This window comes from Pelophylax lessonae (genome assembly GCF_965119305.1).
Source record: "Pelophylax lessonae genome assembly, chromosome: 7".
In the NCBI taxonomy this organism is placed as follows: domain Eukaryota; kingdom Metazoa; phylum Chordata; class Amphibia; order Anura; family Ranidae; genus Pelophylax; species Pelophylax lessonae.
The window spans coordinates 111,581,729-111,609,501 of record NC_138774.1 but is presented as its reverse complement, the minus strand read 5'-3'; the positions used below and the strand labels follow the sequence as shown (position 1 = coordinate 111,609,501).

The following is a 27,773-nucleotide window of genomic DNA, read 5'->3' as shown; positions in this document are numbered from 1 at the left end:
TTTTGTGCTTCTGGGACAGAGAATAAGGAAAATTGATCTTTTAAATCTTCCCTGGGGAGGTTCCAAGCAACCTTGGTCGGGTAAGCCAAGAGCTAGCTTCCCCGGACCAGCAGAGAAGACTCCTTCAGCATGACGGTGTGCCCTCACCCATTATTGTGGTGGGGGGACTTCTTTGGTGAGCGCCATGGAAATCCGCAAAATGTTACTTTTGGGAGTACCCAGAAAGGGGGAACAAAGCTTGTCTTTTTCAGGTTTTTTAGGTCCTGAGTCTCCTTGGGTGGCTTTAATTCCTACAAAGGTTCAGGTGATGTCTGAACTACCTAAGGTCCCCCCTTATCCCTGTCAAGGGAATTGATTTACCTAGGTCTGATTTTAATTCTGACCAGAATGGTCCTTCCTCTGGAGAAATTTCAGAAACCACAGGCCGTGATTCACTGGCTGCTGTCACACAGACAGTTCTCTCTGCCGATTTTGCATACAAGTTCTGAGTCTGGTGGTATCCACCTTAAAGACAGTTCTGTTTGCACAGTCCTACGTGCAGCTCCTTTAGCAGGTTCGGCTCCAAAGGAGGATACCAAAGTTCCTGATGAGGTCACGGGGTCCTCTGACAGACGCCGCAGGTGTCCAAGGGCCACGGTAAGGCCAGTATCATCCTCAGCTAAGGCTTCTTCCGCAGTTCCTGTGAGGAATCAAGAGCGAGGTTCGTCCAATCATCCTGGTGGCTGTAAACATCCCTTGGGGGCTTCCTTTCAGAAAAGACCAGCTGTCCCAAGGGCTGATCTACCATCCTGTTTCACAGTCGCTGGTTTTAATGGCTTAGCTATTGAAAGCCAGGTACTGAGGATTAGAGTTCTTTCTGGATCAGTGATTCCTACTATGGTGAAGGTGAGGAAGTCGTCTTCCAGCAAGATACATCATCGTACGTGGAAAGCATACATTTCTTGGTTTGAGTCAATTGGCGCTCATCCTCGATCCTTTTCTGTGGCTCAGATCTTAGCCTTTCTTCAACAGGGCTTTGATCAGAAGTTGGCTTGGAGTACCTTTTAAGGGCCCGGTGTCTGCCTGGGCGATCTTCTTTCAGCGACCTCTAGCCACGAACAACATTTAGTTGCCTTTAGTTTAGACATTCTGTTGCCTTCCTTGTGTCCCAAGCCGGCTCATCCCAAGGAATTTGCTTTACATACCTTGGATGTGGTTCGTGTGAGTCAAGTATATCTGGCAGCTACTTTTTTGGAGTCTTTTTCGGAGGTCATACTCGCTTTTTGTGGTTACGGACGGACCAAGAAAATGGCTGGCCGCTTCTTCGGCTACCATCTACAGATGGATCAGACAGACAGTGTCTATGGCCTATTCCATTAAAGGTCAGCGTTCCACCTTTCCCTGTCACGGCACATTCTACTCGGGCGTTGAGTGCTTCTTGGGCCTTCCGTCATCAGGCTTTAATATCGCAAGTTTGCAAGGCCGCCACTTGGTCATCGATGCATAACTTCACAAAATTCTATAAGGTACATACTTTGGCATCTGTGTATGCAGCAAGGCATATGAGTAGTACCATATCTGGATGATCTACTATTCGGCGAGTCAGCAGACAAGCTGAATGCCAATCTACATGGAAAAATATTCTACCTGCAAGGCTTAGGGTGGATAGTGAACGAAGAGAAGTCGCAGGTAACACAAAGCCAAAGGGTCATTTACTTAGGCTACACTATACTGGATGCCAGAATAACCAAGATCTTCCTGACGGAGGAAAAAAATCAGATCAAAGAAGCGATGGTATCTCTAGTAGAGACCAAATTCATGACACTGACGGGGCATGGCAGTACTGGGACTGATGACGTCCTCAATCCCAGCCATCACCTGGGCTCAGCTCCATGTGAGACCATTGCAGAATGACATTTTTGCCCAATGGGAGGGCAAGGCATCATCCCTAGACTAAACCATCTCCGTTTCCCATTCAATCAAAAGAATACTACAGTGGTGGCTCAGGCAACTAACCCACCTCAAAAGCCGCAAATGGACACAGGCCGATCCCATGGGGATCACTACGGGTGCCAGCGCTCTAAGATGGGGAGCACATATGATGTGGACCGCTGTGCGCAAGGAAAGTGGGGCCTCCACTGGTCCCAAGCATGCTCAAACCTGAGGGAGCTAAAAGCTGTAGAGGAGGTGCTAAAAGCATTCCAGCCTACGATTCAGGGCAAAGATGTCAGGGTTCAATCAGAAAATACAACGACGGTGGCATACTTGAACAGAAAAGGGTGAACAAAATCGTCCCCTGTCATGGAACTGACAGAAAAGACTCTATTATGGGGTGAGAAAAATGCCAGATTCATCTCCGCCATCCATCTGAAGGGAACAGACAATGCACTGCAGATTTGCTAAGCCGGATGGTCATAAGACATACGGAATGGTCCTTGAACCAAGAAGCCTTTCTGTGGACTAACCGAGTCTGGGGGGGGGGGGGGATGTGCCCGAGGTGGACCTGTTCACGGCAAAAATAAATACGAAGCTCCCAAAATTCTTCCCTCTAAACCCTATGGATGCTAACATCGGGGGGGAAGCGTTCAACCAAAAACCAAAGCTGGGTTCTCCATGTTATGCATTCCCCCCACCTGCCCTAATACCAAAGTTGATACAAAAAGTCAAGAAAGAAAGGGCGACAGTGATACTTATTGCGCCTCATTGGCCTCAGAGACCATGGTTTAGTCATTTGAAGAATCTTAGCATTCAGCCTCATCGAACACTCACAGACGTACCGAACCTCCTATCGCAAGGACCAGTCAACCACCCAAACCACAAGGTCATGAAACTTTCAGCCTGGTTCCTGAAAGGATGAGGTTACACAACAGGGGTCTGTGTAGCAGAGTGATTGACACCATTCTAGCCAGCAGAAAACCTGTGACCAGAGCCATCTATGAAAAAGTGAGGAAAAAGTTTGTCTTTTGGTACAAGAACCGGGGGATCTCCAGCAAGGGAGCTATTCCTGCAATCCTGGATTTCTTACAAGAGGGGGTGGATAAGGGTATCTCCCATAGCACTTTGAAAGTGCAAGTGGCAGCCCTGTCTTCCCACCTCAACGTTAGGCTGGCGGAAGATATACTTATTAAGAGATTCCTTCTCTCTGAAGAAAGGCAGACCCGTAAAATTCAGCAGAACTCCGACATGGGACCGTTCCACGGTGCTGAAAGGATTCCACTCTACACCCTTTGAACCGCTAGAGGAATGTTCGGAAAAGTACCGTACACTAAAAACTGTACTCCTTGTGGCACTTGCCAGCAAGAAGAGTTAGCGAAATACTGGCTCTATCTATGATAGAACCATACTGTTTTCATCACTCCGGACCCAGCTTTCCTACCAAAAGTTTTTTCAGCTTTCCACAGAACTCAGAATGTGGTTATTCCCTCCCTTCCAAATTCAGTGGACAGCAGAAAGAGAGTTACTTACAACAAGCTGGATGTAAGGAAGATCCTGATAGCTTACCTGGAGAGAACTAAAGGTTTGTGAAAAACAACCTCTCTATTCGTTCTCCATGCAGGCCTCGAAAAGTAGGATAGCCAGATGGATAAAGCTTGCTATTCAGACAGCCTATCAGGCTTTAAACCTTGCCCCGCCGAGCTGAGTCACGGCCCTATCAACCAGGGCTTGGGCATCATCAACCGCTGGAAGAGCCCAGGTGTCACCAGAGCAGACCTGCAGGGCAGCTACAGTCAAGCTTCAATACTTTTGCCAGGCATTACTGCATTGACCAGCTGTCCATACAGGACCATACAGGACCAGATGTTTAGTCGCAAAAGGCTCCAGACTTTATCTCCTCCCTAGTAAGTATTGCTTGCTACATTTTCTCAGATGCTCCACTGTAAGACGATTGGAGAAAACAGAGTTAGGTACCTAGTAAGTCTTTTTCTAAGAAGTCTTCCAGGGCAGCACTTATTCCCGTCCTAAACAACAATAGAAAAAGGGTTTTTGAGGATTTATTAACTACTGCGGTTTACTTTGGTGCTTTGATATTACCGAGGCAGAAGGTATGACTGAAGTTTTTATAATGGTGGACTATTGTGTTTCCTGTTTCAGGTGGCAGGAGTCTATCTCTCAGATGCTGCCCTGAAAGACTTCTTAGATTCTTAGAAAAGGTTTACCGGTGTCCAGGTTAAGGGCTCTTATGTTTAGCCCTGTGTTATTTTCCCACCCCTTATTTTTCTTTTGCCACTGCTTTTGGATGTCCCACTAGATATTATTTATGGAGTGCTGTGTCCTTCGATGAACAAAAGAGAAAATGGGATTTTTGTACTTACCGTAAAATCCATTTCTCTGAGGAAGGACACAGCACCCACCCCTCTATGGAGTTCTGATACTTCGAATACTGCTTGCAATTATACTAAGCTGATTACCTAGAGCAGAGAGGAGAGTTATATACCAGCTAAGGACTGCCCATGGGCACGTGCGTAACCAGGTGTTTTTTGTTCTGCCTAGTCCTACTCCTGGAGGAGGCAATATAACCCTCTAGTTAGAATTTATGGAGCGCTGTGTCCGTCGATGAACTCAGAGAAATGGATTTTACGGTATGTACAAAAATCACATATTTCCTTTACTAAATTAACCCCCTTAAATCAAATGCTGACTTTAGGTCTGCCTTTAAATTGTTTAGACCCTATTTATGAAAAATTGTGAAAGAATTTTAGCACCAAATCAAATTCTCTCATTCTCAGACCTGGGCTGCAGTTGAAATAACTCTTCTCAAACTCCTTTAGAAATGCAGAACACAGACAATACCCGCACTAAGGCTCAAAACAATTATAAAATAGCAGCTGACACAATATTTTAGGTAACCATATGAGCAAAAATATAAAAGGAGTGCAGCGCTAATAATTATAAAAAAAAAACTAAACCAACGTAATCAAACAAGGTGCAAACACCACAATAAAGAATAAATGGAAAAATGGTGCAAAACAATTAGAGCTGTTTAGTCCATAGAGTCTTTGTAAGAAGACAAGTAGAAGAAACCTTGTCCTTCAAATGACATAGACAGCATCCTACTATAACTAAACTTTTTGACTGTTCCTTTTCCTGATTGTCAAGTCTTTATGGTAAGAAGCTGTCTGTGGTGTGAAGGTTTCTTTGTTCAGTATCGCATCTTTGTGAATACCATCAACTACTGATCTTCTTACAAGGACTCTATGGACTTATCTGACCAACTCTAACTGCTTTGCACCACATTCTTCTATTTAGTCTTTATTGGTGGTTGCACCTTGTCTGATTAAGTCTGTTTATGTATGTTTATAATTATTAACGCTTGACTGTTTTTACTTTAAGCGCCGGTTCACACTACCGCGACGCTACTTCGGGTGGCGACCTCCGAGGTCGCGGTGCGAGCAGCGCGCCGCGACCTCAGAGCAGCCGCCACGGACTTCATAACATTGAAGTCTATGGCGGTCTCCTCCTGGTCGCCCCAAAGAAGCTCCGGACCCTTTTTCTAGGTCGGAGCGACTTGTGTCGCTCCTATTAGAACGGGTCCGCAGCTTCCCTATGGGAGGCGACCTGCGGCGACCTGTGAGGCGACCAGGTCGCCTCACAGGTCGCCCTAGTGTGAACCGAGGCTAATACAGCCCAGAGAAAAATGTTTTCTGTTTATTTGCCTTGTTGTATTTGTCTTACCCATTACACTGTGCTTTGTATTCATTTTGTATCATATATTTATAAATACACTTGTTTCTAGTGATTTGTATTGATGTAGTAGTATTCATTTCTTTTGATTTAATTCAGATTTGTTTGAAAGGAAAGGTGCATATATTCAAGTTTTTGAATATTCACGCGTGCTGTAGGACAGAAAAGAAGCCCGATTCATTGGACTTGCCATCACTAGTGAAAAGACTTCCATCACAACCTCTTACAGACAGGTATGCCATACCCATGTTTATTTGATGACTTTGCATTGTGATGAATATGGGGCATATACATTTCTGAATAAAACTGGGCAACTGTTTTTCTGTTTTGGTTTCTCCTTGCCCAGTCAACAAGTAGAGGGAAGAGCCACATTGATTGGCTATTTCCATCAGATGCTACTGAAACGGGTGACAGGTACACTTGATTTCCATTTTAACCACTTCAATACAAGGCACTTTCACCCCTTTCTGCCCAGGCCAATTTTCAGCTTTTAGTGCTGTTGCATTTTGAATGACAATTGCGTGGTCATGCAACACTGTACCTAAACCAAATCTATGTCATTTTTTCTCCACAAATAGAGCTTTCTCTTGGTGGCATTTGATCACCGCAAGGTTTTTCTTTTGTGCTACACAAATAAAAAAAAAAAAAAACCGAAAAGTTTGAAAAAAAATATTTTTTTTTTTTATAAAATTTTGTAAATGGATACATTTTTTTTCAGGCACTGATGGGGTGGCACTGATATGCACTGATAGGCGGCACGGATGGGCACTGATCGGCGGTGCTGATATGTGGCACTGATAGGCGGCGCTGATATGGGTCACTGATAGGTAGCACTGATATGCAACATTGATGGGCAATAATGGGCACTGGTGGGCGGCACTGATAGATGGCAATGATGGGCACTGGTGGGCGGCACTGATGGCAATCATGGGCAGCTCTGATAAGGAGGGCACTGAAAGGGTCCCTTAACCCTGATTAGCATCCCTGGTGGCCATGGGTGAGCAATCCCTAGTGGCACCCCCTAAGGGTCTGCACTGGTAATCAGTGCTCTGATTACCAGCACCTACCCCCCCCCCCCCCCCCCGTCAGGAGAGCCGCCGATCGGCCCTCTCCTCTACTAGGCACGAACTGAGGAAAGCCGATCAATGGCACTTTCTATTTACTATGTGACCAGCTGTGATTGGACCTCAAAAAATCAGCACCTTATTTTTATTCTATTGGTCATGTGCTTTCAGAAAATGTATGGTTTGGGGGGTCTTTTTCAAAATCTTTTTCAAAACCTCCAAAATTTTAGAGAAATTTTTGCGTACATTTGATTTTTGCCATTTCGCAAAAAGGCACAATTTAAAATTGACAAACAGTTATTTATTGACTCAATAAAGGTTAAGCTTTTATATTTAGTAAGAAATTAGCAGAAATATTGTAAAATTTGCTGTGTTGGTATCTGCTAATAATGATTTTAGTATACTTTTTCTGAAAATATCGTTGTAATAAACATTTGCGCAAATATTGTGGGGGTCTTAAAACTCAGTAGCACCTTATTTTTATTCTAAAGGTCACATGCTTTCAGAAAATATATGGGTTAGGGGGGGCGGAGGGGGGAGTGGCTTTTACAAATTCTCGCAGTAGGAAGGGAAAAATAAAAACCTTCAGATTTTGTGAGCAATTTGGATATTTACATTTTTGCATGTTTGATTTTCACCATTTTGCAAAAAGGCGCAATTTAAAAGTTACAAATATTTATTTATTAACTCAATATAGGTTAAGCCTTTATATTTAGTAGGGATTTAGCAGGAATTTTGTAAAAGTAGCTATGTTTTTATCTGCTGATTATTATGGTTTTAGTGTATTTTTAACGAAAATATTGATTTGATAAACATTTACACAAATATCATGGCGCTTTTAAAATCAGTAGCACCTTTTTTTTTATACTACAGGTCATGTGCTTGCAGAAAATATATGGTTTGGGTGGGTCTTTTACAAATTCTTAAAGCTGTAAGGGAAAAGTGAAAACCTTCAGATCTTTAGAGAAATTTGGATATTTACACTTTTCGGTCTGTTCGATTTTCACCATTGTGCAAAAAGGCACAATTTAAAAGTTACAAATATTTGTTATTAACGCAATACAGGTTAAGCTTCTAAATTTAGTAGAAATTTTGTAAAATGTGCTCCGTTTTTTTGTCTGCCATTAATGATTTTAGTGTATTTTTAGAAAAAATATTGTTTGATAAACATTTGCGCAAATATCGCAAGGTTTTAAAAATCAGTAACACACACTTTTTTTTTTTTTTTTCTACTGGTCCTATGCTTTCAGTAAATATATGGGTTGGAGGGTATTTTACAAACTCTGAAAGCTATAAGTGAAAAATAAAAAGGCAATGGAAAAATTGCAAAAATGGTCTGGCCAGCTGAGTTTAAAAGTGGAGCACAGGGCCTGGCAACGAAAGGGTTAAAGCTATAGGTGTGTATTTACATTTACTGGATATGATAGCAAAACATACCATCAGTTCTCTGGGCTATTCAGCAGGCGGGACACTGATATTTTTGTGGCTGCTTTGTTTTGTTTGCCTACTCACTTACTTGGGTCCACCCTGAACTCTGTTGTTCATCTTGCTCCCTTATCTCCATCTATAATTCAGTGCCTGAAAACATATAAGGTTAGCAGGCTTGTGAAATGCAAGTGGAACTGTTTGCCCTGCAACTTGTAATCATTTCTCCTGTATTGAATTGTAACTGTACTGTCTGCCCTCATGTTGTTCAGCACTGCGCAAACTGTTGGCGCAATATAAATTCTGTATACTGTAATATTAATAATCTACCTTGCTCAGATTTCTTTTCTTCTGAAGATTAGGAGGTAAAGTAGTTTTATGCAGTTTTACAAGTATTTGACTACGTGGGATTTTTATTTTTTTTTTTTATTTAAACAAAGCATGTTACTGTAGTCACACAGTTTTTACATATATATATAATTATATAGAGTTATATATGCAGCTACCTTCTAGGACTTGAACACTGGCAAGGGGGGGAGAACCTGCTGGAGAATGCCCTTTAACCGCTTGCCGACCGCTGCAAGACTATTTACTGCAGCGGTCAGCCCCTCACAGGCAAAGCGACGTAGTACTACGCCGCTAGCCTGTGAGGGTCTAGGGAGCGAGCGCATGCTCCCAAAGGCGCGCTCCCGCGCGGTCACGGACCCCCCGCGCGTGTGACCGGCGGACCCGATGTCCGCTGGTCACTCGGCAATCGTCGGTGCAGAGGGAGAAAGGCAGGCGGCTGATGTAACCAAGCCGCCTGTGTAGGAATAGTGATCATACGGTTCTACTATGTAGGACCGTTGATCATTGTTCCTACACCTCAAGCCACAGCCAATCACAGTTAGAATCACGCCCCTAGGGACACACATAACCCCTCCCTCTCAAAAAAAGTTAACCCCTTCACTGCCAGTGTAATTTTACAGTAACCGTGCATATGTATAGCACTGATTACTGTAGAAATGTCACTGGTAACCCCAAAAGTGTCAAAAATGTCAGTCAAGGGTCCGATCTGTCCGCTGCAATGTCGCAGTACCGCAAAAAAATCGCAGATCGCCGCCATTGCGCGTTAAAAAAAAAACCCAACAAAAATGACGAAAATCTTTCCCTTTATTAGTAAACGCGATAACTTTTGCGCAAACCAATCAAAATACGCTTTTTGCGATTTTTTTTTTTTCCCACCAAACATATGTAGCATAAAACAAATTGGCCGAAAATGTTAAAAAATTTTGATTTTTACATTTTTTTGGGGGGAATTTCATATAAAAAATGTCAAAAATATTGTTGTTTTTGCAAAATTGACGCTATTTTTTTGTTTATAGCGCATGATCAAAAAATCGCACAGGTGATCAAATACCACCAAAAGAAAGCTCTGTTTGTGGGAAAAAAAGTAAGTCAAATTCCTTTAGGTACAGCGTCGCACGACCACGCAATTGTCCGTTAAAGTCACGCAGTGCCGAATCGCAAAATTGGCCCTGGTCAGGTAGGGGGGTAAAATCTTCCGGGGCTTAAGTGGTTAATAACCCCTTTCACTCCCAGCAAGCTTCAGTTTTTTGCTAGTGTACCTAGGTGATGGACCTCCTCTCTCTGAGAGAGGGTTACCTTCTTCAATGGAGGTTTTCTCGCTCTCTTCTGGTGCTTCTTATGTCAGGATGTTTCATATATCAAGATCCCTGGCTCTTACCATAGCTACTTCAGCTTCCGGATTGGTTGACTCTTCTGGGCTCCTGGGTCCACTATGGAAAGCGAGGTCAGGATGGAGTCTGACCCTCTTTTATACATGCCTATACAGGACATCTGCCAGCAGTCAAAGATGGAAGCCCTTTAAACATTTTCTGCCCAGGGTGCCTAGATCTATACCCTTACCAGGAAAATAACTTTGTTGCCACTACAGACCATTGTTGTCATGAAGACCCCTATACTATACAGAAAAAAGTTATTTTGCATTGCATTGTTTCCAGCATGTCTGCACTGCATCTTTCTCACCAAAGGCCAGTGGCTGCGTTCTAACTGTTGGTGTACATGAGCTCATAGTTTTTAGTACAAAGTTAAAGATGTGTTACTTTTAATATCCGGTATACATTTTACTGTGCCTATGTGTCTTGTTGCAGCATTGAAGACTTTTATCCAAGTAAAAATCATGGGCCTGACTCTGGGATTGGTAGTGATAACGGGGATAAACGTCTTTCAACGACTGAAGTAAGTTTTCTATGAAGCCAGTTCAAGTTTATAAATAGTTTGTTACTAATTAAAAATGTATTTAACGTTTTTGTTTGGTAGTTATTAGGTGCTAAGGCAACAGATCTTTTCCCCCTACCCTTTGTTAACTGGTTGCAGTGGGTTTGGTGGAATACTGGTTAATCCAGATAATCCTCAGTGATCCAAGCTTTTACTCTCTTTTCAGCCTTCAGACGATGATACAATCAGCCTTCACTCTCAGGTATCAGAATCAAGAGACCAGGCTCTGAAAAATGACAATCACATAATAGGGAATAAGCAGGAGTCACAAAAAGGTAACCATATTTTGACAAAGTTTGTTACTGACAGAATAATTATGGGGAAGACCGAAAATGGTGCTTCGAATAGGTATCAGTCATATACAGCAGTCCTTTTCTACTGCAGTCTGTAAAATAAAATTAAGCATTCAACTCCTCACCCTAACCAGTTATTTCCACTTATATATTTTTAAAGGTTACAATTTTTAGACAGTGGAATTATTAAATTGGTTATTGAACTGGTTTTCTGTTATACCCTTGTATTTTACAGTTTCGTCTTGAACCCCAAATAAATAAGATGGAGTCCTCCAAAATGTTTTTTTTTTTTTTTTTTGCGTTTCACTTGTGTATCTATACTGTCCCCAGGTATATTTTTTTCCTGCATTTGGTGGCCAGACAGTTTAAACATAGGTAGATATGATAGCACTTGGACTAACCTTCACAATTTCTTTCTCGTTCATTGCGAGACAAGGGACATCTTAAACCTTTGGTTATATCGTTGCCTACAGGATTGGGCATTGACAAATAAAAAATATAGGCTGTTTTCAGGCCCAGAATTGTTAGCATGACCTTTTACACATGCTCGGTCTCTGTAGACTCTCTTCTGTGAGTGGGCTATTTAGGCCGATTACTGGGAGCTCTCTCATTTTTCATTAGTCACTGGGTACCTAATTTTGAATCCCTTGTTTTCCTCTGGCTTGCCATGGGGCACTGTGGAACTAAATGTTGATGCCATTCTACTGGGTGTTGCATGCATGGGCTTCACAGACTCTTTCCTGCCAAACAGCCCTGAGAAAGCATCTCCCCTGCTGCTTCAAAAGGCGCATGAAACTTCAATCCCGGATCCGTTCTTTGACACCTCTGACCTTGAGTACTGTACATTGAATGCTGCACTTGTAGCTGCAACATGTTATGATTGTAGATACTGAGTGGATAATTCAACTGTTCTGGGTGTAATGCCACACTGTCCATTAACACGTTGAGGTCTGCCTGCAGCGTGTACCCTGATAGGTCTGACACAGGTAGTGTGCACTAGTGGTAGTGTCCAAGGCTGTCACTGTCCTGGTGTCTTCTGAATGCTTCTCTAACGTTGGGGAAATTTATTCCTTCTCATTTTATGAAAGATGTCAGGCTGGAGACAAGGAAGGTTTGTATATGTTGATGGTTCCATGGGATCAGTACACCCCAATCGATGCCTTTCCTCCCTTGAAGCTTCTTCCTCGACTGCTTTGCAGGATCAAGATGGTAGATCATTCTGGTAGTTCTCAAAGCCAGATTTACCCAAGAGAGCATGGTATTGGGGACCTGGAAAGACTTCTCGGAGATGTACAGTGGGTTTTTCCAGAATACTTGGGTCTTTTGGCCCAAGAAGCAGTTTAATACCCCCCTTTTTGGTCACTGGCTTTAACAGCATTGCTATTGAAGTTTAAATTCTGAGGGACAGGGGCATCGCTTGTTCTTTTTTTTTTTTTTCTCCTTGCTTAATTCTAGGAAGTCTACTTCCCAAAGGTCTTTCTTTAGAAGTGGAAGGAATAATTTGCTTTGTGTAAGTCTAGTGGCTTTTACCACAGATGTTTCTCTGCAGGTGTAGGTTCTTTCTTTCCTTCCTTCAGTTTGGTCTAAGCAACCATTCGGCTGTTAGTGCCATCAAGGGTAAGATCTCCACGCTTGCCTTTGCCTTTCTATCTAATAAAGGTTTCACATTGTATATGTGTTATGGTTCCTGCGCTATCGTAGATTCTATTTATTACCTTGATGCTGCACCACGGGAACTGATACTATAAAACAGTTGTAAATATGAAATAAGTGGGGGTTGTGGTGCACCTCAAAGGTGTAAAAAAAACGTTTTAATTCAAGATTAAAATATTACAAATGTGTACTATATATCTATTTCACATAATTCTTCTGTGTCTCTGATTTTTTTTTTTATGTAGTTTCCTTGTGTAGATATATCCAATGCAGTTATATAGCTTATCACTGTGCTTCTTTTTGATAATGTTTTAAAAAGTGCTCCGTGCTTTGTGTAGAAATAAATAAAATTGCTAGACAATTCATCAACAATGTATCAAAAAAAAATTGTGCAATTAGGCAGATACCTATATCCTAGAATTATCCAGTCTAAATATTCATATAAGACAAATTAAATACTGTGCTTCTTATAGGTGCTGTTAAAGTGCTCAGTGCTTGTGGTTATATTCTTCATAAATATATAAATATGGCTAGACAATTCATAAAACAATGTATCAAATATGTGCAAATCAGCAAAAACACATATCCTAGAAAGTCCAGTCCAAAATAGTGCATGTGATCAATCTTCAAACAATGCTGCTTCAAATTACTTAATATGTAACAACGATATTGTGACTAAAGGTGAATAAGTGGTGTGACTTCTTTTCCTCCACCTTGTGCCACCTCTAGGTGTACTAAATTCTCACCTCAATAACGAGGGTAATACGCCTGTATTATATGTCTGGAAAAGTAATGATTCCCGATCCTCCTCTGCTCCAGCGTAGTATCTTGTTTGCAGCAGGTCCTTCCAAACGTATCCTGTGTATATTCCCGGTCTCTTATAATCACTTAGGGTCCCTTTCAATGGATTTCTTGGGGTTCGGTCTCCTTATTCTATACCTCCTCCTCAAGGGCTCATTAAACAGATAGGACCATCATGGTGTAGTATTACAGACTTTTATTTGAACAATAATGCAGCAAACTTACAATTCAGACTCTTGATTTCAGCATCCGAGTAGTAAACAACGCTATGGGAGCTCTGTCCCATCTTACACGTCGGTTCCGGTGTAGCGTGAGAATTACCTACCCCGTGAGAATTACCTACCCCTCGTCACTTCCGGCCAGGAACAGCTGAGCAGCGCAGCAGTGCGCATGCTCACAGGGCCGGATACCTAAAGGGACGACAGAGGAGCAGACTAGTGCGCATGCGCACTAGTATGGAAATAGCACGGTGTACCGTGGAAAAAACCTACCCACGCGGCGGTTAAATAAAACAGCGGGGTTGCAATACGAATCATCTCCGCTCCTGTGCCTGTCACTTCCCTGCTCTCGGCAAGTAAATATAAAAGCGGCTGGCGTCTCCGTAATTTATCTTTTCATACAGCAGCCGCCGCTTTTATATTTACTTGCCGAGAGCAGGGAAGTGACAGGCACAGGAGCGGAGATGATTCGTATTGCAGCACAGTTGTTTTAATGTAACAGCTGCATTCCATACAGTGCCGTGAACCGGAAGTGACGAGGGGTAGGTTTTTCTCACGGGTAGGTAATTCTCACGGAACACCGGGTTCCTCCTACGCGTTACGTCACGAGACTTCCTCAGGGAGTGCCCACAACGGGATGTGACATGCTTTATATGTCGGCGGAGCCGGAAATGTATTGGCCGCCATTTTTAAAGATCTATATGCGAATTAAGCGGCGGAAGTGTTCGCTCCGCCAGTTTACAAGATCCAATGCCCGATTGTTTCAACCTATTGCGGCTCTATGCATTTAGGCCATTACATTGCATCGTGACTTGTTGTTGTACACTGGAAGTGAGGCTGTTACTATATTAATAACATGTTAATAACATATTCCTCTAATATAATCCCTAATTATATACTCATATATACAAATATGATACCTTTATTCAAACAACGTATATATATATAAACAGTGTAATTAAAATCTTTTTAAAATATATTCCTGTAGAAGAATATTTGAAGGGGTTTATTTATTCAGGACAGTTTTTCTATTTTAATATAGAACTAAATGGCAAATATATGTAGTGGTTTATTAAATGATGGTGTTGGGGTTTATTTGGTTACTACGTCACCTATATGTAGACATCAGACAGTATTATCAGCATAGATATCTCTTGATTATAGTATAAAAATAAATAAATATAAAATAAATAAAATTATTAAAATTATGGTTAGCAGTCGGTGAGGGAAATTTAATAAAACCTATTAAGGGTATAGATGTGGACTTAAATCTCTGTATCTGGATGACTCAATGTGGTGTATAGGAATAATAGATCTTTAAAAATGGCGGCCAATACATTTCCGGCTCCGCCGACATATATAGCACGTCACATCCCGTTGTGGTCACGTGACCTCATGACTTAACGCGTAGGAGGAACCCGGAAAAAAATGTTTTTTTTACACCTTTGAGGCGCACCACAACCCCCACTTATTTCAAAGGTTTCACATTACTACACTTAGTTTGGTGCTCTCTTGTGCTCTATTCTTCCAGACTGATTGCTTCCTACTTGCTGAACAAGACATTTTGTGCAAGGGGTCTCCCATATTGTTTTCCTAGTCAATCCCCTCTCCCTCCATAAGGTTTTGAGTTTGATCCTTTCAGTGCTTCAGAAGCCCCTTTGGAACCCATCAGAGACCTCCATCTCTCTCTAACTCTAACTCACGAGGCAGTTTTTCTGGTTGGTATTACCCCAGCTAGTGGACCAACTGAACAGGCAGTTTTTCCTGCAATAAACCCTTTTTGGTCCTGCATACAGAGATGGTGACTTTAAGATCTAGACCTTTCTTTCTAGTGTGGTTTCCCTTATCGCGGTACTGTCCTTTACTCTTTGTATCCAGTTCTTTGATGTGGTTTGGGCTGTTCGAGTGTGCCTCTCTGCCACTTCTTTATTCTACAAAACCGATTCTTTGTCATTTCAGATGTGCCCAGAAAGGGTGTTATGAGTTCTAGTTCTATAATTTCTTAATGACGCAGACAGACCATAATTCAAGTTTCAGGTTCCACTACTCTTTCCAGTGAATGCTCTCTCCACCAGGACTGCGAGTGCAAATTAAGTGTTTTAGTATCAAGCTTATGTTTCTCAGGTTTACAAGGCTGCTTCTTAGTCTTCAGTTCACAATTTTTCCAAGTTTTACCACATGGAATGTTCGGCCTTTTATGATGCAAACTTAAAGGAGTTGTAAAGGCAGAAAGGTTTTGTTATCTTAATGCATTCTATGCATTAAGATAAAAAGCCTTCTGTGTGTAGCAGCCTCCCTATGCCCCCTCTCTGTCCAGCGATGTCCACGAGTCCCTCGGCCGTCCGGGACTCTCCCTCCTGATTGGCTGAGATATAGCTTGCGGCGCCATTGACTTCTTTGGCTGTCAATCAAAGCCAGTGAGCCAATCAGGGGAGAGAGGGGGCGGAGCCGAACGGCAACGCAGTGTCTGAATGGACACACGGAAGTGCAGCTCAACTCGGGTGGCCCCATAGCAAGCTGACGTCTGTGGGGGCACTCAATGGGAGGGAGAGGCCAGGAGCAGCAACAAGGGCCCTACTTAAAAAAAAAAATTACAGATACTTTACAATCACTTTAATATCATTCAGGCAGCTATTTGAGCTATGGCCAGTTCCGAGTTTCAATTTTTTTCAGCTTGTTGACAGTTATGTGCTATGTTTTGCCCACCCGCCAGCTCAGTTGAACTGCTTTTGGATGTCCTGAAAGTGTAAGACTTCTGGAATTCCTCAGTCGACAAGAAAGAAAATAGGATTTTTGTACTCTTTAAAATCCTTTTGGAGTTCATTGTGGGGACACCATTCCCTTCCCTCACTGCTGAGCCATAAGATCGTGGCCTGGATACGTGCCTCCCTCATCTAACTTCTGTCCTGTGCGTCTGTGTGTCTCTGCAGCTCCCCCTCCTCCCCCTCCTCTCTCCCTGTCAGCTCCATAGTGTTCAGTGAGAACACAATCTTACCTCACGCCCCTCCCCTTTCCTCGCAGCCCCTCCCCACACCTACACCTTCACCCTTCATTACTGACTGGGGGGAATCTCGGTCCCTCCCACTTGGCTCTCTTAGTTCGAGATACAGAGCGGAGAAAGGAGGTGACTACAAAACGAGCACAAAGAAAAAAGCTATTTAGAATTGAAAAAAAAAGCAAACAAACCACCCTGTACTGCTTAACCTCCTTGGCGTTATTCCCGAGTGCGGCTCGGGGTTAATTTTCAGTACCAAAAGCGGTAACCTACCCCCCACCACCCCAGCAATGTTACTTGCCTTCCCTGCGCTCCCCCGCCGGCGTCCTCACAGTCTCTCCCAGCTCTGTGCACGGCCGATTGCTGGCACTTGCCTTCCGGTTCCCTCCCTGCGAGAGTTGCGATGCAGGGAAGATGGAACCGGCGGCAAATTCAAAAGTGTAAATACACTAAATGTCATGATAAAAAGCTGTGATCCTAACAGATCACACTGTATCATGCCATTTCATCACAGGATTGCACCTGGATACTTTTCCAGTGCCCTGCCTGTGCTTTTCCAGTGCTTTGTGCCTGGAAAATTTTGAACGACCATGGTGTCCAAAAAGTGTTTTTTTTTTTTTGCGCAAAAGCGCTTTTAGACGAACTGGAAAACAGCGACAGCGAAACGGAGTTACTTGAAGATGAGCCATAGCTATTTGTGGGAAAATTCGTCATCAGGTACGGAAAGTGACAACAGCGACGATTTGGATATCTCTTTCTGGCACATAGCTTGTGGAATTTGGGAAGTATATCAAATGATTCTTCACAATTTCCAACGGAGCGATGTGCCAGAAAGAGACATCAGAATCATCGCTGTAGTCACTTCACTGTACCCGATGATGAATTTTCCCACGAATCGCTATTGCTCAGTTCTTCAAGTAACTCCGTTTTGCTGTCGCTGTTTTCTAGTTCGTCTAAAAGCACTTTTGGGCAAAAACAACGCTTTTTGGACGCCATGGTCGTTCTCAATTTTCCAGGCACAATGAAACTGGAAAAGCACAGGCAGGGCACCGGAAAAGTCCCCAGGTGCAATCCTGTGGTGAAATGGCATGATACAGTGTAATATGTTAGGATCACAGCTATGTATCATGTCATTTGTGTATTTACACTTTTGAAATTGCCGCCGGTTCCACCCCCCTGCGTCCCAACGCTCGCAGGGAAGGGAACCGGAAGACAGGTGCCGGCATCGGCCGAGCACATAGCAGGACGGTGGTGGGGGATCGCAGGGGAAGGTGAGTTTTAAAATGTAAAACAACAGATTTCCGTGAAAACCAATGTACCACTTTTAGCACAGAAATCTGGACATAATCATACCACCAGGGAGGTTAATGAACAAACACATGGAGGCTAAATCAATTTTACCCATTTGAGTTTACAAGCACGTTAAGATCTTAATTTTGTATTGCTGCTTGATAAATCAGGACCAATAAGTGGTGGTAGTGGTTCTGCTAAATATTTGAATACTACATTCTAGCATTGAAACTCCCAACCCAAAAAAAAAAAAAAAAAGTCCTATGTTCATGTAGAAAGTTTTTCTCCTTACTGACCAAACTCTTCTATATAGTCTGTGGTAAGAGGCGTGGAGTGAGGGCTTGTGTTTTTCATTTAGTTAGATTGCAAGATGATAGCAGAAAAAATGAAGCTGAAAAATAAAAGCAGAGAAGTAACTTTGCTCTCTCCATCAACAAAACAGGTCAGGATCAGGATGGCTATGAATATGATCCCAATGGTGACGATGCTACCTTGTCAGATCATGGTGATGTACAACTTAGTGGTCCTTTTGTTTCTTATATTAAGGTAACTCTTAGAGTATTGATGAGCATTGCTGTAACTGTTCTAAAATGCCCAATCCTAAGATTTGTGCCATTGGGTTTTTCAGGAACGTGGAAAACTTTGTGATAAGTCAGAGAAGGCAGATGAGAATGAAGAATGGGAAGAAGAGCAAAGGTACCGGTAGATATTTTTTGTTCATTCCAAAGCAGTAGTTTAGAAGCAGCAGCTGTAAAGGCGATCACTAACGGACAGCCCTTCTGACCTTCCCTTGCAACCTCCTTTTGTGGTTTAATTTTCTGAGTCACCGATTTTGCTTTCTTCATTCATCAAGGGTCTTAAACTGATAAATTGGAAATGCTGCGTGTAAGCAGAACTACAGCCTTATGATTTAGTTTTATACAGCTTCTGAGGACAGACCTGAAACTGATAAGTTGAAAGAAAGCTTTAATGGTTTGTAGTAATTTTATTTGTTTTATTTACCCCTTCAAATCGCCTGAACACAGTTTTGCAACGTTGCAAAACTCTACATATCATCGCAACTACTTAGTGCATCTTGGTGAATTATACCTTGATTTTTTCAGGCCAAATTGGGCTTTTATTTGGTGGTAAATGGTAATGGATATACCTGATTTGGTTTTTATTAATTTTTTTTTTAATTTAGCTGTAAATTTCTTGCTATTACCCATAACCTACCAAAAATTCTCTCACTGATATTGCAGTAATATTGTTTGTTGTTTGTACACTTAGTGAGGGTCAGAAACAGTTGTGCACATTTTTTTTTTTTTTACTTACATAAAACGTATGGATACTGATACTTTTTTTTTTTTTTTTAATCCTACCTAAATACACTGACCCTGACTTTTTAGCCCAATCATTGACCTAGATCAAACCCTGACTATTTATTTATTTATTGTGTACATATATTTGCTGTTTATATTAACCACTTAAGCCCCAGCCCTATTTCGGACACTTTTTGTTTACAAGTTAAAATCGGTATTTTTCCTACCGTAGAAAACTACTTAGAACCCCCAAACATTATATATATTTTTATAGCAAAGACACTGGAAAATAAAATGTCAGTCATTGCAATATTTTTTGTCACGCGGTATTTGCGCAGCGGTCTTTAAAACGCCATTTTGGAAAAATTACGAAAAATTACATTTCACTGCATTTAAAAAATACTAAACGGTAAAGTTAGCCCATTTTTTTTTTTTGTATATTGTGAAAGATGTCACGCCGAGTAAATAGTTACCCAACATGTTACGGTTTAAAATTGCGCACACCTGTGGAATGGCGACAAACTACGGTCAATAGAAATCTCAATAGGCGACGCTTTAAAATTTTTTAACAGTTACCAGTTTAGAGTTAGAGTGTAGTTCTTTTTTTAAATTATTGCTCACGCTCTGGCGATCGTGGCGATACCTCACGTGTGGTTTGAACAGAGATTTCATTCGCAGCTCAACTTCCATATACGTCTTCTTTCGTGCGCGAGCTAACGGTGATGGGGGCGGCTAAAATTTTTTTTTTTCCTATTTATTTTATTTTTTTATTTAACTTAATTACAGGTTTTTTTAAAAAAAAAAAAAATATGATCACTTTTATTACTGTCACAAGCAATGTAAACATCCCTTGTGACACCAATATGCAGTGACAGGTACTCTTTATGGAGGGATCGAGGGTCTAAAAGACCCTCAACCCCCTCCACTACACTTTCATGTATGCAAAACGCCGAAAACTGCATTTTTGCATACAGCCGTTTTTTTAAATCTGCCACCTTACGGCTTAGATTGGGACTCCATCCAGCCGGCGGACGCGCCGGCTGGGTGCTCGGGTCTCCCGGTGGGACGGGAGGCCCGGGCAAAGTCATGGAAGGCGGCAGGAGGGGGGGACGTCCCCTCCCGCACACCCGGGTAACTATCGAGCGGCTCCCGAGCCGCATCGGTCGTTACCGACGGAAAGCCGACTGTCGGCTCTAAACCACAGTACTGCTAGCTAGAGGCATTTGGGGCTCTCTGTGAGAGTGTACACATATATGCAGCTCGACTGATAAAGACCTGCTTCTGTGAAGCCGCTCATATGTGTACACACGGCATGAGGGGGTTAAAGTGGAGGCTTTCCAAGAAAATCAATGAACCAGTCAAAACAGATTAGGTTTCTCTGGCATTCTGTATACAGATATCCATATGAATTTTGTTGGGTTTAGAAAAAAACTGCAATTTGAAATGGAAGTGTAATTTTAATAACATCAAAGCCCATCTCAAGCCAACCCTTTTTTTTTTTCTTTTCTTTTAGTTTTTGGGTAGGTTGCGCCAGTGTCAGAACCTCTCTCAGCCTTTTTATTGATGTTTGTGTCCCTGTTTTAATGGAAATTGTCTTCTTTCTGTCTGATGGTTGTCGGAACCAAAACTGAGAAGAATACTTTCTTCTTCCCCAAGCACCTGCTATCCCACAGAGACACATTTACTTTTATAGAAGCAGATGATAATCATGGGAATATGTAAATTTGTCAAGTTTTAAACTTTGGTTTCCCTTCAGGCTTCAAAAAGAGCAAATTTTAGTAGAGGCGGAGGAAGAAGATGAAATAAAAGAAGTTACAGATCTGAGGAAAATAGCAGCACAGTTACTACAGCAAGAAAAGCACAACAGGTATGTATACCGTGTTTGTGGCTAAGTCTTTAGTGACTTTCATTTGGACCTTTGTGGACTAAAGGGACTTAAAGAATAAGTACAGTTTTTGAACTTCTTTGCTCCTATAAAATATCATTTAAATATTTATTTTCTCTTGCGTCCTCCGACAGTCGCCGCCTCCTCTAAGTCATCACAATTGGGTATTGTCCACCTGTCCGTAGGACCAGCTAGGCATATAGACTTAGTCAAAAGACAAAAGGCATTAGCATATACACACCCAAGGGGGCTGTCCCATCTGGCCAATACCCCCCCTGCATCACCACTCCCAACTCAGTTTTAATCTGCCTAGCATCAGGACTAGTTAGGCTTTCCTTGTGCTGGGGCTTCTGTCTCAGCCTTCCTGATCTTTTTCTTTGATTTTCTTTGAAAATGTCAGTTTTTTTCTCTCACTTTACTAGCTGTTTATTTTGTCAGCTTTAGTGTTAGTTTATTCTTCGGATGAAGATGGATCATGCGGTGCTGGGATTCGGACTGGCCGCCCTGGTTCTCCAGGGCACTGAGGGTCAGATGGACCCCCAGCCCGCCATCGAGCGTTCAGCTATGGTTCGCCCCGGCACTAAGAACGATTCATCCCTGTTCGATGCAGGGATGCAGCCGTGAGGTGGCTACCTCACAGGACTCGTCTGCGGTGCTGCAGCGTCATGTCCCTGGCTCACGGCACTCCCTGTCAGATGAGGACAGAGGTTTATCCGTGCATAGAGGCTCCCCCACGCCATCGGGTACAGGTAAGTACTTTTCTGTGTGGGGCCTCTGTCTGGGGTGGCAGTCTGTGTTGCTGTGTGTCCCCATGTCTGTGCCTGTATGACTCCCTGTGCGATCCCTGCGGAGTTCGTTTTTGTACAGATATGTCTGTTTGCTGGGGGTCCCTGTCCCTGTGTCACCTTAGGTGCATGTTTGGGGGTACAGCCGTGTGTCTGGTGCGGCGACCGCTGCGGACGAAAATTTGCGCGGTCCGCCATGTTTTTTGCTATGCACACTGTGTTGCCCCTCTGGGGCGAGTATACCGCTCGTTTTTGGCGCCATCCGCCGCCATTTTAGGGGCGGGAGAACGATCGGTTCGGCCGCATGTCGGCGGCCATTTTAGTGAAGCCTCCTATGCTTCCCTATGGGGCAGCCATTTTCCCTGAGGTCTGGCTTATAGCCAGCCCCTCCCAACAGCATTTCCTTTTTCTCTGCGACAGCACAGGCACAGGTAGCAACGATCTGTGGGCTCTGCAGTGTACCCCTCTCAGTCGTCTTCTGCATACTGCTTCTGGCTCAGTTTTTCTTTCTCCTTTGGGGGTCTTCATTGCTGTGACAGTAGCGGTGGGCTGCGCATTCCGCAGCGCTATTTAAGGGGACGGTACACTAATTTTTTGCACTGTAATTTTTTACTGTATTGAGCCGTGGATTCTCAGGAAAGCAAGTTTCCTCCAGCTTTGGTGGGGGGCCCCAGTTCTCCTGTGGCTCCGCTGCGACCTGATCTGGCTGCTGTAGTTGCGACTTTAGTGGCAAATATGGAAATGCTGATGTCTGAACGGGCTGCGAGAAAACGGCCAAGGCTGTCTCTCTCTTCTGATTCAGATGGGGATATGGATGCTGCTGCTGCTGCGAGCGTGCCCTTTTCAGGGTCCCGCTCATCCCTGGACCCCCCGGGGTCTGAGGGGGAGGCTGAAATTGAGGGTGTGGACACATCCTCCCCAGGGTCCCCTGATGAACGGGCGACCATGGATGAGTTAATTGTTTTCTATAAAAGAAACTTTGCATTTAGAGGATGAGCCCGATCCTCCGGGCATTGTGTCCTCTTTTGGGACGCACAGAACCCGCAAGTCTGCGCAGGTTTTTACCTGCCCAGCTGCTTTTCATTACACTGTTAATGAAATGTGGCACACGTTAAAACGTCCGTTCGTGGTGCCTAGTCGGTTCAAATTGCTTTATCCTTTTGCGCCGGCTACGGACTCGCGATGGTGTGTGCCTCCACAGGTAGATCACACTGTGGCCGTGCTGAGCAAGGCTACCTTGGTTCCTACTGAGGATACTCCGGTTTTCCGGGATCCCACGGACCGGCGGTTAGTGTCTCTAGCCCGCCATTCCTATACGGTGGCGGGTTCGTTGCTCAAACCCGTTATGGTGGCTCAGGCGGTAGCTGATTGGATCAAGGTGCGTCGTAGCAACCTGGTGTCTGATGACGTGCCGCATGCCCAACTGGAAATGGTGGATTAGATCCACCAAGGAGTCATGTATCTGTGTGATGCAGCCTTAAATGAGGCCCCCTTGGTGGCTCGCCTCTCGGGCGACTGATATGGCTGAAGAGCTGGTCGGCCGACCAGTCCTCACGGTAAACTGTTGCTGATTTTCCCTATGTTGGCTCTCGTCTTTTTGGCGAGGCGTTGGATACCCTGGTAAAAGGCGTCACGGGGGGCAGGAGCACTATGCTGCCCCAGAACCCGAAGAACTAGTCCTTCCGAGGCAAGCGGGGTTCTGCGCCTAGGTCTAATCAGGGGTCCTTTCGTGCCTTTCGGAACCAATCCAAGGGCAAGCCTTTCAAGGCCCAGGGCAACCAGAAGGAGCTCTGGGCGGGTAAGCAGAAGGCCGGCAATGCCGGCTCGGCGGGACACTCCGCCTCTGCCTGAAGGGGCGCCCTCACCCGTTTCTGGGGTGGGGGGTCATTTGCGCGGTTTCCTCCAAACCTTGGCTGCTCCGGATATCGGACAGGTGGGTCCAGGAAATCGTTCGATCAGGATACAAGATCAAATTCCTTTCAAGGCCGGCAGACAGATTCTTTCCCTCCAATCTCCATCTGCTTCCGGGGCGTCTGCAGGATTTGCATCGGGTGGTGCAGGACCTGCTTGCTCAGGGAGTGGTTGTCCCGGTGCCTCATCGGGACAGGTTTCACTTCACTGTGCCCAGGAAGGAGGGCAAAGTGCGTCCTATTCTGGACCTGAAAGCACTGAACCGCTTCGTGCGTGTTCGAAGGTTTCGAATGGAGTCTCTCCGTTCGGTTGTGGCCTCCTTGAGTCCGGGAGAATTCCTGGCTTCGATAGATCTGAAGGATGCGTACCTGCACGTCCCCATTTTCGAGGTTCATCAGCGGTACCTTCGGTTTGCTATTGCAGAGGACCACTACCAGTTTGTGGCGTTACCTTTCGGTCTCGCTTCGGCACCAAGGGTGTTTACCAAGGTGTTGGCACCGGTCCTGGGCCTGCTACGGGCCCAGGTCATTGCGGTCCTGGGGTACCTGGACGATCTGCTTCTGAGATCGAGAGCCAGCCAGGACCTTGTGTGCGATCTGTCCATCACGGTACAGACGCTCCAGGAGTTGGGATGGACCATCAACGTTCAGAAATCAGCGTTGTCTCCGTCGCTTCGCCTTCCCTATCTGGGAATGATTCTGGACTCTGCTCAGGCAAAGGCATTCTTACCGGAGGACAAGCTCCGGACTTTGCGGGACGAACTCAGGTCCCTCAGGGACAATCCATCCTCGTCACTCAGGACCTGCATGCGGGGCCTGGGGTTGATGGTGTCGGCCTTCGAGGCGATTCCCTTTGCCCAGTTCCACGCGCGGGCTCTCCAGACGGAGATCCTGGCCAGGTGGGACAGACTTCCTCAGTCCTTGGATCTGGATGTCTCCTTGAGTCGCCAGACCAGATTGGCTCTTCTGTGGAGGATCCAGTCCTCGGCGGTGGCGGAAGGCAAGTCCTTCCGCCCTGTGGTGTGGACAGTGGTTACCACGGACGCCAGCCTGTCGGGCTGGGGTGGAGTCCTGGGCAACCTATCTGCCCAGGGCACTTGGTCGGAGGAGGAATCCTCCCTCTCGATAAATGTACTGGAACTAAGAGCGATACATTCCGGGTGTGAAAAATTGGCAGGCCGACTATCTGAGCCGCCAGACCCTGGACCAGGGGGAATGGTCCCTTCACCCGGAGGTCTTTCAGATGCTGTGTGCGAATTGGGGATCCCCAGATGTGGATCTGTTCGCATCCCGGCTAAACCGAAAGGTGAAAAGCTTCGTGGCAAGACCGCGCGATCCGTTGGCGGACGCCTCGGATGCGTTGGTGGCCCCTTGGCATCAGTATCGTCTGCTGTGCGCCTTTCCTCCGATTCAGTTGCTATCCCGGTTCCTTCGCAGATTGGCCTCGGAACCGCACATGGTGATTCTGGTGGCACCGGACTGGCCTCGCCTGGCAGTGGCACCTTCGTGGCACCTGCCTCTGCGGGAAGATCTCCTGTCTCAAGGTCCGATCTTCCATCCTGCTTTACAGTTGCCGGCTTTAACGGCCTGGCTGTTGAGACCCAGGTCTTGAAGGACAAGGGTCTATCCTCTGAGGTTATCCCTACCTTGATCAAGGCTAGGAAATCTTCCTCTGGTAAGATCTATTACCGTACCTGGAAGGCCTACTTCACCTGGTGTGAGTCCAGGGGGTTTTCCACTCGTTCCTTCTCGGTGTCGAGAATCTTGGCTTTCCTCCAGTCTGGTGTGGATCAGCGCCTGGCGCTGGCCACAATAAAGGGCCAGGTGTCAGCACTGGCGGTCCTTTTCCAACGCCCTGTGGCGTCTCATTCCTTGGTGCGCACATTCATTCAAGGTGTGCAACATTTGGCTCCTCCCAGAAAGGAGCCTTTACCTCCATGGGACCTGAACTTGGTCCTGTCCGCGTTGCAGCGGGCTCCCTTTGAATATATCGGGGAGATATCGTTGCCTCTGCTTTCGAAGAAAGTTGCTTTTCTTGTGGCGATCACTTCGGCTCGCAGAGTGTCGGAGCTGGCGGCGTTGTCTTGCCGCTCCCCTTACTTGATAATTCACAGGGATAAGGTGGTTTTGCGACCACCCCCATCCTTCCTTCTCAAGGTGATCTCGGATTATCACCTTAATGAGGACATTGTCCTGCCTTCGCTTTGTTCGAAGCCAATACATCCAAAGGATGTTGTCAGGGCGATCAGGGTTTACCTGTCGTCTACGGAGTCCTTTCGGAAGACGGATTCCCTCTTTGTCCTTCCTGAGGGACCTCGGAAGGGCATGGCTGCGTCCGCAGCGACTATTGCCAAATGGATCAGACAGACCATTGAACAGGCTTACGCCTCGAAGGAACGGGTTCCGCCCTTCCCTGTTAGGGCGCACTCTACCAGGTCTTTGAGTACTTCCTGGACCTATTGGCATCGGGCCTCGGTGGCCCAGGTGTGCAAGGCGGCGACTTGGTCGTCGGTGCACACGTTTTCCAAGTTCTACACAGTAGACGTTCTGGCATCAGCTGATGCTTCTTTTGGCCGCAAAGTTCTCAGTGCGGCTGTGCCATGATGGACCCTTGAGTTTTTTTCTCTGGGTCCCTGGCTGTTGGCATTTGCTTTCCTGGGCTGTTGCTCCTGTTGAGCATGTTTTTTTCTCTGTTGCCCAGTTGGTTCTTACAGTGAATGTAAGATTCCTTTCTCTGATGTGGGTACTGCGTTGCCTTTTCTACGGTTGCGTCTCCCACCCCTCATGTCTATACTGCTTTGGGACATCCCAATTGGGATGACTTGGAGGAGGCGGCGACTGTCGGAGGACGTAAGAGAAAACGGAATTTTTGTAAAATCTTACCTGTAAAATTCCTTTCTCTGAGTCCTCCGACAGTCGCCGCCCCCGCCCCTCTTTTGTGGGGTTCTTATTACCTACTGCTATGCTACCAAACTGAGTTGGGAGTGGTGATGCAGGGGGGTATTGGCCAGATGGGACAGCCCCCGTGGGTCTGTATATGCTAATGCCTTTTGTCTTTTGACTAAGTCTATATGGCTAGCTGGTCCTACGGACAGGTGGACAATACCCAATTGTGATGACTTAGAGGAGGCGGCGACTGTCGGAGGACTCAGAGAAAGGAATTTTACAGGTAAGATTTTACAAAAATTCAGTTTTTTTGAATCTGCAGACTCTATAATCTATGCATATATTATTATATAGAGGAAAGTATGTTTGGCATGTAAATTACCACTAAACTAGCTTGTGATTGGCTGACAAGACTCAGCATAATGGCTTTAGATGTGAGTATGTCCTTGGCTAGATTGTGATTGGCCAACGGATCATCTAAAGGGTTCCCGTTTCCAAGTAATTTCTTTCTTACTGTACATGCTTTTTAATACTTCACAGTAGGCGTGTGCTGCATAGAAGTATTTCTCTTTCGTTCATCGACGGACACAGCGCTCCTCTAATCATGACTATAAGGGTAATATTGTCTCCTTCAGGAGTAGAACTTGACAGAACAAAAAAAACTTGGCTATGGCCATGGGCTGTCCTCAGCTGGTATATAAGCCCCTCTCTGCTCTAGGTATTTAATTTTATTCTGTCTAGTCAGGAGTAAAGACCTAGGCTCCCTGCTGGGATCTTTTGATCCTAGCAATGTTTGCTTTTTTCTCCTTCGGTGCATCTTTTTGCTTTTTTCCTGGGAGATCTACTGCTGGGCTGGGCGACGCGCTGGATAATCTAGATCCAGTGGTTCCCCCCCAGTCCAGCCAGCGAGCATGTGCAGACCACAGCTAAGCGCTAGGTCCGCCATGACATAGCCTCAGGGACAGAGGCTGGCCTGCGAGGTAAATGTCTCGCAGGGTCGCATAAGACCCGGCGCAGGTCCTTGAGTCTGGTGGGGGTCTCAGTGCAGAGGGTGCAGCGGATTCCCCTGGATGTATTTCCTACCATGTGCAGTGTAAAGTACTTTGGGGGTCCCATTGCAGAGGGCGCAGTGGTGCAGAGGGCTCAGGGAGGATCCTGACAGCCTGTACCAAACGTTTGGCATGGTCGGCAGCTGTGTTTGGGAAGTCAGGGATGTCACTGCGGCCATTTTTCCTTTGTTTGGCTTGGTCTCTGGCTGATGGCCATGTTTGTGTAGTCCATGACGTTGTGGCGGCCATCTTTCCTTAGTCTGGCATGATGCTAGTG

General features: G+C 45.0%; 1 protein-coding gene across 3 annotated transcripts in view; it reads left to right on the top strand.

Moving 5' to 3' along the window:
* The window catches only part of LRCH2 (leucine rich repeats and calponin homology domain containing 2), a 281,372-nt gene that overhangs the window by 103,608 nt on the left and 149,991 nt on the right, over positions 1-27,773 (top strand). For all 3 annotated transcript variants that reach the window (XM_082262513.1, XM_082262512.1, XM_082262511.1), the window contains exons 6-11: positions 5,761-5,894; positions 10,304-10,391; positions 10,597-10,705; positions 18,123-18,226; positions 18,309-18,376; positions 20,738-20,848. In XM_082262513.1, coding sequence (XP_082118639.1) covers positions 5,761-5,894; positions 10,304-10,391; positions 10,597-10,705; positions 18,123-18,226; positions 18,309-18,376; positions 20,738-20,848 — 614 coding nt within the window. The remainder of the gene's footprint in view (positions 1-5,760; positions 5,895-10,303; positions 10,392-10,596; positions 10,706-18,122; positions 18,227-18,308; positions 18,377-20,737; positions 20,849-27,773) is intronic.